General features: G+C 59.0%; 1 protein-coding gene across 2 annotated transcripts in view; it reads right to left on the bottom strand.

Annotated features, from left to right (window-relative positions):
• Positions 1-355: 355 nt before the first annotated feature.
• Positions 356-10,437, bottom strand: part of TPPP (tubulin polymerization promoting protein) — a 34,646-nt gene continuing 24,564 nt past the window's right edge. For both annotated transcript variants that reach the window (XM_007961091.3, XM_007961089.3), the window contains exons 3-4: positions 7,580-7,733; positions 356-6,969 (exon numbers count right to left, since the gene is read on the bottom strand). In XM_007961091.3, coding sequence (XP_007959282.1) covers positions 6,775-6,969; positions 7,580-7,733 — 349 coding nt within the window. In that variant the 3' untranslated portion in view covers positions 356-6,774. The remainder of the gene's footprint in view (positions 6,970-7,579; positions 7,734-10,437) is intronic.

Genomic DNA, 10,437 nt, shown 5'->3' with positions numbered 1-10,437 from the left:
ATCTCAGGTTGGCAGCCTGTGATGACGTCGCCCTGTTTTGGGGGCTACGGTGGTGTTCACAGTGTTCATGTCTCATGTCCATTCGCTTTGAATTAGACCCCACCCAGGGCTGCACCAGTGCTAGACCAGGACTCACAACTGACAGATGGCTGGTCCGCCTGCTCCTCCTTCACAGTCCTCCTGTCTAGATGAGGAAGCGAGAGGCTCCCTTAGGCAAAGGGGACACAAGGCTCTCAGCCCTGTGAGCTTCAGCCCAGTGGAGGCACTCAGCACACTCCCTACCTGGGGCCCCTCCAGTACCCATCCCCTGTTACCATCTGTTACAGATATGTGTGCTCTGAGGAACAGAGAAATCCACGTTTTAAAACACCTTTATTTGTCACTTTACCAACTGGACACACAATGTTAATGACAGCAGACACACAGGGGCATGTGCACACAGACATGAGCTGTTTCACTACAGGTTTGCAAGCCAGGCTCAACAGCAAGTCCAACAGGCGACACCACGCCTCTCACCTGCAGAAGGGACAGCACAGCCACCCCACCCCGCGGACGTTCCCAGTGAGTGCGGTTTAGACGTTGGCAGAAGTGCCTTTCAGAGTCAGAACAGCCATGACATGGACATCACCCGTCACACTGATAAAGTGATACGCTCAGTACTCCCTTATGTTAATCACACAGTGTAAAAATATATTGCACATATATATATATAAATTTGTTTCCCTTTCTTGAAAAAAACTTAGTACAAACTAGTAGTTACACGATCCCTTTCAAGTTTCTCTTAAGTTGTGCAGATTTCCTTTGTGGTTTGGCTTAGTTTAGTTTTTTAAGAGGTCAAAAGAAAGAAGTCAAGCATCTCGCTGTGCCCATTATTCCCCATCACAGGCCAGGGGACAAATGCCACACCCTGGACCATCAGAGCTCACAAAGTGTTCAGTAGTAAGAGGAGGAAAGATGCAGGTTCAGTGTCTGAAGGATGTTCTGGCCTTTTGATAACATCACCGTCCAGCCTCATCGTCCCCCTGTGCCATCCCCTCATGGTGTGTGGTGTGGGGTGGGAGGGTGGCCAGTGCACACGTGACTGCCCACAGGAGGAGATTGAGCTGGGCCAGTAGAGGGACAGATAAGTGTCCAGGGCCAAGGCGTCTCCATCTCAACTCCTCCCCACTCCAGTTGTACAGCAGAAGGAGCCACAGGCATGTGTGAACACACAGGACAGGCCTTGTGCCAACAAAACACCATTCACAAAAGCAGGCGGCCACAGCAGCCCAGGGCGGGGGCCGGGGTAGGAGGTGACGCCCACGCAGGGCTGCTGTGGTCGGCCCTGAGCTGGCACCCCTGGGGTCTGGGATGGAGCGGCACCAACAGGCAAGTGGGGCGGCCACAGGACATGATGCCAGCCCAACTCCACCATCTGTGCCCAAACTTGGGACAGGATATTAGAAGGTGTAAAAATAGTCCAGTATAAACATATATCTTCTGCTACAATATTTTAAACATATAATTTGAACTTTAATTTTGGTAAAGCTAACTGTTATGAACACTACCTGGTTGCTTATCCTATAGCAGTAAATAAAAATGAGTAAGTACTCTGGTGTGAACAGTCTTCTCAATGCGCTCCCTCTGCCTTTCTCCTTTCCTGATGCTGACACACGATCAGCGCTGTCCTCCCAACAGAACCTGTCCCTCTCTCCTGGTGTCACCCCCGACAGAACCGCTCCCTCTCCTGGTGTCACCCCCAACAGAACCTGTCCCTCTCTCCTGGTGTCATCCCCGACAGAATCTGTCCTTATCTCCTCTTGTCACCCCCAACAGAATCTGTCCCTCCTCCTGGTGTCACCCCCAACAGAACCTGTCCCTCTCTTCTGGTGTCACCCCCGACAGAACCTGTCCCTCTCTCCTGGTGTCACCCCTGACAGAACCTGTCCTTATCTCCTCTTGTCACCCCCAACAGAACCTGTCCCTCTCTTCTGGTGTCACCCCCAACAGAACCTGTCCCTCCTCCTGGTGTCACCCCCAACAGAACCTGTCCCTCTCTTCTGGTGTCACCCCCGACAGAACCTGTCCCTCTCTCCTGGTGTCACCCCTGACAGAACCTGTCTTTATCTCCTCTTGTCACCCCCAACAGAACCTGTCCCTCCTCCTGGTGTCACCCCCAACAGAACCTGTCCCTCTCTTCTGGTGTCACCCCCGACAGAACCTGTCCCTATCTCCTCTTGTCACCCCCGACAGAACCTGTTCCTCTCTCCTGGTGTCATCCCCGACAGAACCTGTCCCTCCTGATGTCACCCCTGACAGAACCTGTCCCTCTTTCCTGGTATCGCTCACTGACAGAACCTGTCCCTGTGTCCTGGTGTCACCCCCATCAGAACTTGCCCCTTTCTCCTCATGTCACCCATCGACAGAAATCTGTCCCTCTCTCCTGGTGTCACCCCTGACAAAACCTGTCCCTGTGTCCTGGTGTCACTCACGGACAGAACCTGTCCCTGTGTCCTGGTGTCATCCCCGACAGAACCTGTACCTCTCTCCTGGTGTCACCCCCGACAGAACCTGTCCCTAGCTCCTCGTGTCACCCCCGACAGAACCTGTCCCTCTCCTGGTGTCACCCCCGACAGAACCTGTCCCTCTCCTGGTGTCACCCCCAACAGAACCTGTCCCTCTCTCCTGGTGTCACCCCCGACAGAACCTGTCCCTCTCTCCTGGTGTCACCCCCGACAGAACCTGTCCCTCTCTCCTGGTGTCACCCCCGACAGAACCTGTCCCTCTCTCCTGGTGTCACCCCCGACAGAACCTGTCCCTCTCCTGGTTTGCAGGCTGTGCAGTTTCTGTTATTCACAAATACACATTTATTTTCTGTTGAACCATGGTTAGTAGAAGCTAATTGGCAGTGCATAAAAACATGCAGAAGAGAACACACACCTGCCTGAATTCACAATATTCAGAAACTGACTGAGGAAGATGCACGGGTCTGTTACGTGCAGTGGGGCCGCTGTCCAAACAATGTTCTGTGTTTGGAGGCGGCACACAGATGCAATCACAGATTCCACAGACAAACTGTAACTGACAATGGTGACCACTATGCCCTCGTGACTTAATTTTTGCTACCCCTCCTGGCTAGGTGACAGAGACGGGAGCAGAGCGGGTGTTTTCAAAGATTCGCTTTGGAGCCGAGTGGAGAAGGGTGCTCTCCTGGCTCCCGCATGTCTGAGGAAAGCCTGGGGGCCGTTGAGGGAGGGCGGGACGCTGGGGAGGCCGTGCCTCTGACTCGTGGGCACCAACCCTGGAAGTGTGGAGGGAGAGCGGGGGTGTGGGGCCTCTCCCTCCAGGAGCCCACGGTGCTCCAGGCTAGGACGGGCTGGGTGCCACAGCAGCCTCGATCTCATTCACGAAACCCACAGGGGTGTCCTAGGGTTCGGAATGCACCCCACGACTTTCCTCAGAGTGAAGGGTCCACTTCTGCGAAGGAGCTCACCTCCAGGGGCCATGATGGCAGCCATGAGCCCCGCCGCTCCGGTCACTCCAGCCAGGTCTGGGAAGGGCTGTGGTGAGTCGGTGCTGGCCGCGTGGACGAAGTGCCCCGTCGGTGACAGGGCCTGTTCCCTGCGGGGTCGGGTGGTGCCCGGGCCGGGTGGAGACGCTTCTCGTGCTCAGGGCCGGTTTCTGGTGTGCTCCCGATGCGCTTGGTTCTTGAGGCCATTCTTGTCTGAGGCCAACCAGTGACCAGGAGGCAGGGTCCTGGTGCCTCTCTCCTCAGTGTCCCTCGTCCCCACAGACCGCAGCAAGGCCTGGCGAGCCTCTGTGCCTGCCGCGCCGTGTGGGGACCCGCGGACCCCAACCCGTCTGTCCCTCCGTCCTGACCCGGCGCCAGGCTCAGCTCCAGGGCAAGGTCCTCTGGAGTCACGTTCGTTCTGCGTGACTTGGCTGGGGACCGGGCTGCCCATGGACAGAAGAAGGAGAAACGCAGCCTCGGACCAGGAGATGCGGCCCAGGGTGGAGCCGCGGTGGGGCCAGGGAGGCCGAGGAGGGCAGCAGTCCAAGGGTGTAAGAGTGCCAGGGTCCTTCGCGTCTCAGGCTTCGGGACCTGGGGAGCCGCCCTGTTCGGTGACCGCTCGTCCTCGGCCTCTTCAACACAAGGGCTTTGGAGTTGTGATGGGCTGTGATCGGCCGATCCCGGTGACCCGCTCGTCTGTGATCGGCCGATCCCGGTGACCCGCTCGTCTGTGATCGGCCAATCCCGGTGACCCGCTCGTCTGTGATCAGGCGATCCCGGCGACTCGCTCGTCTGTGATCGGCCGATCCCGGTGACCCGCTCGTCTGTGATCGGGCGATTCCGGCGACTCGCTCGTCTGTGATCAGGTGATTCCGGTGACCCGCTCGTCTGTGATCGGCCGATCCCGGTGACCCGCTCGTCTGTGATCGGCCGATCCCGGTGACCCGCTCGTCTGTGATCGGGCGATTCCGGCGACTCGCTTGTCTGTGATCAGGTGATTCCGGTGACTGCTCGTCTGTGATCGGCCGATTCCGGTGACCCGCTCGTCTGTGACTGGTGATTCCAGTGACCGCTCATCCTCGACCTCTTCAACACAAGGGCTTTGGAGTTGTGATGGGCTGTGATCGGCCGATCCCGGTGACCCGCTCGTCTGTGATCGGCCAATCCCGGTGACCCGCTCGTCTGTGATCGGGCGATTCCGGCGACTCGCTCGTCTGTGATCAGGTGATTCCGGTGACTGCTCGTCTGTGATCGGCTGATTCCGGTGACCCGCTCGTCTGTGACTGGTGATTCCGGTGACCGCTCGTCCTCGACCTCTTCAACACAAGGGCTTTGGAGTTGTGATGGGCTGTGATCAGGCAATTCCAGTGACCCCTCATCTGTAATCGGACGATTCCACACTGCACATTCAGAGTTGTTTTCAAATGTTTCCGTACGTTAGTTCTGCCTTTCACACGCGGTCCAGCCAGGTTCAGTGGGGGCACAGGGCTGGGCTTGTGCACCCCCCGCCTTCCCCAGGCCGGTGAGGTGACATCCTAAAGGAGCCACGAAGCCTGAGGTTCATTTTTCCTTGGTCTTTATTGCCAGACACCGTGAACTTCCCAGCCCTGCCACGAGAAGCTGCCTGCCAGGTCCTCCCCATCCTCAGGCTGGGGTCTACCTGGGGATGAGCCAGCGGCAGTCTGTTGAGGGGCCTCGGAGACCCCCAACTTTCAGCAGACCATGCTGTCTGGGAGCTCCAGCCCTGCGGCTCCTGCTCTGCTCAGGTGGGGGAGTCCTTCCACAGGGCTGTGGCCGCAGCAGGTACACTCGGGAGTCAGGGGAGGCGGGTGGCGCTCATGCGTGCCAGTGAGGGAGGGGCCTCACCATCCTGTGCTGTGAGCCTGGCCCTGGGCAGCCCCCTGCCCTGGCCAGAGCCTCACCATAGCCACAGGCTAACAGGCTCTGGAAGCGTTTCCCCAAGACTGCTGCAGGCTCATCCTCAGGTAGACTCCAGAACCACAACCCAGCAGGTCACACGCGTGGCTGTGACTGTTTGCGTGCCAAGGGACAGTGGCAGTGTGCCATTGTGACAGTGGGTAGCCACACCCTTCGGCCTCCCCAGGAGGGAGCAGGAGTGCCAGCTTCTCCCCAGGTGCAGACAGGCAAGAGCAGGCCGCCTGGGTGTGTCCTGGCAGTGTGGAGGGTCCTGGATGGGCTCTGCTTGGCTGTCTGCTGGCAGAGAAACCCCCACAGACACTGCAGGCTTGGGGGTCCTCCCTGGTGTCCTGCTCTCCAGGGGGAGGGGCCGGGAGAGGTTAGGCCGAGTCATTTCGGGAGAGTTGAAGAAGGCGCTTGGGCTGTGGCAATGGGAGGTCTGCGAGCAAGCAGGGTGCAGCTAGTGAGGATGGGCAAGCAGGAGGGCCGGGCAGAGGCCCTGTCACGCAGTGAGGCGAGGAGTGTCTCAGCACTTCGTGTCTCTTGCCTGGCAACACCACTGGGACCAGACATTCCGAATCTTCCTAGACCTGCTCTGAGAACACAGGCAGCCACCGCGTCTACTCAGGAAAGCAAAGGGAGCTGACTCCACCCTCACAGTCTGGGCCACTGTGGTGAGCTGGGAAGCCGCCCACTGCCCCCCCACAGCTTTCCTTTTTCCGACGTTGCCCTTGGCACAGAGCTGGCCTGTAGGCATGTGTGCACACTTGTGTCCATGTGACCGGCTTCCCCACACATGTGCCAGGTGCCCAGCACCCCCGCCAGGTGGCCTCACTCTGCCCTCTGCCCAGGAAAGCAGGAAGGCCCTGTGGTGTCCACTGCATGCAGTACAGGTCTCGGGCCCCACAGACACCTCCCATGTCTGGTGTGGGGCCAACTCCGTGTTAGTTGCCTGCTGGTTGGGATTAGCTCCTGCCACCCTCAGGGCTCCTGGAAGGTGTCTGCCAGTCAGGAGGTCAGCACAGCCTCCTGTTGCCATGACAGCCAGCTCCTTTAAAACACCCCTTTGACCTGCAAACCACGTGCCCGATGTGGTGTGATCCGGGAGACACTTTGGAAACGGTTGAGGACGCAGGTGTATAAGGAGGGTCAGTGAACTGGGGCCCAAACCTGGTTTGAGAGGGGAGTGCTGGGGGCATCTGGCAGGAGGAGGGGCAGGAGGGAGGCCTGGGCCTGGCCTCCCCCCAGCCCCCTCTGGGGCACCCATCTGAGTTCTGCCCGAGTGAGCACAGGAATGTAATGAAGTGCGAGGTGACAGAGTCCCTGCTCCGGGGACACCGGCAGTGCCGCGGGGCATGGAGCGGGGGCTACTTGCCCCCTTGCACCTTCTGGTCGTAGGTGCCTGCGTGCTTGTAGCCAGACACATAGCCTGACTCGTCCACCAGGTCCACGCGGCCAGCCTTGCCCTTGCCCTTGCCAGAGGGGTCGAAGCGCTCCTTGTGGGAGCCCGTGAACTTGGTGGTGTCTGTGAGCCTCGACACTGTGGGCGACGAGATGGCTTTCTGCAAGAGGAGCGGGAGGAAGGGGACAGGTAAGTTGCCAGCAGGTGAAGTGGCTGTGCCTTGGGCGGGTCTCCCAGCGGTGGGGCAGTGGGCAAGGGGCAAAAACCCTGGGATTTATGCCCCTTTTAATTTTAATTCTTATTTTTACCTCTTGTGGCCCTGTGGCAGGCTTGGGCCTGCAGGGTGCCACGACCCTAACAATTGCCCCGGTCCACCTGGTGTTTATGCAGCTGGGGACCCCACCACCTGCACCCTCAGAGGGAAGGGGCTGTCAGGACAGCCAGGCCCCACCCTCCAGGCTATGGCCCCCCAACCCATGCCCCTTTTGACCAAGCCTCCCCAGACCCTGCCCCAGGCCACGCCCTCTCGACCACGCCTCCCAGGACCCACCCCACCCCCCCAGGCCAAGCCCCCAATCCATGCCCCTTCTGACCACACCTCCCCAGACCCCACACCAGGCCATGCCCTCCTGACCACGCCTCCCAGAACCCAACCCAGGCCACGCCTCCATCCATACCCCTTCTGACCATGCCTCCCCAGGCCCCACCCACCTGCCAGACCCACCCCCAGCCCCCCTCCAGGCCCCGCCTTCCATCCCCGCCCTACTCACCGTCACCCCTGAGATAATGGGCGCCTTGCCCTCAATGAGCCTGTGCACCTCGCGAACTGCCTCCTCGCTGCTCTTGTCTTTGAATCGCTTCTTGGCGAGCTCCTCCAGTGCCTCCTGGAACTGCTCAAAGGTGATGGTCCGGCAAGACTTCCCTCTGCAGGGGCACAGGCAACTTAGGGCTGGGCGCAGTCCGGCCCAGGGCTGCCCGCGCTGGCCTGGGTCTGAGCAGAGCTGGGCGGCCATTGCCCAGCAACTCACAGGCTTCACCTGCAGGCGGCCGCCCTGGTAGCGCCGCAAATCCAAACTGTCTTGGAAGAAAGCTTGGCGGAAGCAGGTCCTCTATAAAGCTAGATGCTCACATGGCCCTGCAGGCCGCTCTGACACTGGGTGCCTGTGGGTCTGCACTCTGCTGGGGCGGTGGGGGAGGCCATTAGGGAGCAGAGCCCACCTCCTCTTCCAGGGGCCACCACAGCCCCGCCCAGCTGCGCCAGGAGTTGAAGGTCCTAGGACCTGCTGGGGCCCCTACTCTGCCTGTGTGTGTTGGGGTCCTAGGTGGAGGTGTCCCCCAAACAGGAACATGGTTAGGAGGGGCCGCCGCCCCCGGACACTTGGTAGCATGGGCACAGGCCCACACTTCAGACCCCCTGGCTCCAAAACCCGCCAGGCGGCCCCGCTGTGCCCCTGCGCTGCCCTGGCCTCAGAGGTGCAGAGCCAGGTGCGGGAGGTGTGGTGAGCAGCTCCTGGTCACACAAAACAGCTGCATCTAAACACACTCCACGCCTTACAACATTCTCCCACCACAGGCCATTCAGGCAATTTCAGAGGGTTCTAAACTGACGCTTGGTCTCTTATATAATAATTCTAATTAGAAAACATTTTTCTCCTCTGATCAGATCTACCACAACTAACCCAAAGTAGGGTTTTTCATTGTTTAAAACGAGATCCTGTGGATGAGGCTAAGTTCTGCAAAAGCCACCTGCATTTCACCAGGGAAGCCTCTGGAACAGCGCGAGAAAGGCTGCACCCAGCAGGCCAAGCATTCCGAGGGCACTCCCAGCTGCAGAATCCACCACAGTGACCAAGATTCAGGAGACAAATGACCCATAAAACCCCAGCAAGCCTTTCCAGAAGTCAATGAACAGAGGGCCTAGAATAGCCAAAACGATTTCAAGAAATGAGAACAATCAGAGGACTGACTACCCAACTCCAAAGCTCATCGAGGCTTCACTGCAAAGTGGCAGTGACGTCGGCATGGGCACACCACCAGCCCCCGCAGCCCGGGGAGTCTGGCTCAGCCACACACATGCCGTCTGCCGATGTCCACAGGTGCAGAGGCAAGCCAGAGAGAAAGGACTGCCTCTTCCACAAGTGGAGCTGGAGCAACTGGTGATCCCTGTGCAAATTAAAATGCACTTTGGTCTATACTGCACACTATATACAAAACTAACTCAAAATAGATGACAGTCCTAATTATGAAACTAAAACAAACTTCTAGAAGAACACCAAAAGAAGATCTCTGTGACCTGGGGTTAGGTGAAGATTTCTTAGAAATGGCAATAAAACATGGCCTATAGTGGAAAAAATGGATGAACTGGACTTCATCAAAACGTTCGAAACTGTGCTCTCAGAAGATACCCTTAAGACAATGAGAAGACAAGCCACAGAGTAGGAGACATGCCTGAGAAAGGACTTGTCTCTGAGATACACAAAGGAACCTTAAAACTCAGCAGTGAGAAAAAAATTCCATGTGAAAAGATGGGCAGAATATTTGAAGCACCAATATTCAGAGAAAGCACGTGCATGCAGGCAAGCACACGGAGAGGCGGCTGCCATGGCGCCCTCAGGGAAGTGCTGACAAACACACGGAGAGGCGGCCGCCAAAGCGCCCTCAGGGAAGTGCGCATAAACACACGCAGAGGCGGCCGCGTTGGCGCCGTCAGGGGAGTGTCGACAGACAAGCACACGGAGGGGCGGCTGCCATGGCGCCCTCAGGGAAGTGCCCACAGACAAGCACACGGAGGGGCAGCTGCCATGGCGCCCTCAGGCAAGTGCCCACAGACAAGCACACGGAGAGGCGGCCGCGTGGGCGTCCCCAGGGAAGTGCCCGACAAGTACAGGGAGAGGCGGCTGCCATGGCGTCCCCAGGGAAGAGGCGGCTGCCATGGCGCCCCCAGGGAAGTGCTGACAAGTACATGGAGAGGGGCTGCCATGGCGCCCTCAGGGAAGTGCCGACAAACACACAGAGAGGCAGCTGCGTGGGCGCCCTCAGGGAAGCTCGGACAAGCACAGGGGGAGAAGGCAGCATTGGCGCCATCAGGGAAGTGCGGACAGACAAGCACACCCAGAGGCGGCCACCATTGGGCCCTCAGGGAAATGCCGACAGACACACGGAGAGGCGACCGCCATGGCGTCCTCAGGGAAATGCCGACAGACACACGGAGAGGCGGCCTCGATGGCGCCCTCAGGGAAGTGCGGACAAGGACAGGGAGAGGCGGCCTGCATCCGCGCCATCAGGGAAGCGGGGACAGACAAGCACACGGAGAGGCGGCTGCCATGGCGCCCCCAGGGAAGTGCGGACAAGTACACGGAGAGGCAGCTGCCATGGCGCCCTCAGGGAAGTGCGGACAAGGACACGGAGAGGCGGCCGCCATGGCGTCCTCAGGGAAATGCCGACAGACACACAGAGAGGCGGCCGCCATGGCGCCCTCAGGGAAGTTCGGACAAGCACACGGAGAGGCGGCCTCGATGGCGCCCTCAGGGAAGTGCGGACAAGTACACGGAGAGGGGCTGCCATGGCGCCCTCAGGGAAGTGCCGACAAACACACAGAGAGGCAGCTGCGTGGGCGCCCTCAGGGAAG

Source organism: Chlorocebus sabaeus, chromosome 4, assembly GCF_047675955.1.
Source record: "Chlorocebus sabaeus isolate Y175 chromosome 4, mChlSab1.0.hap1, whole genome shotgun sequence".
NCBI lineage: Eukaryota > Metazoa > Chordata > Mammalia > Primates > Cercopithecidae > Chlorocebus > Chlorocebus sabaeus.
The sequence above is the reverse complement of the archived record's forward strand: the minus strand, read 5'-3'. Positions and strand labels throughout refer to the sequence as shown.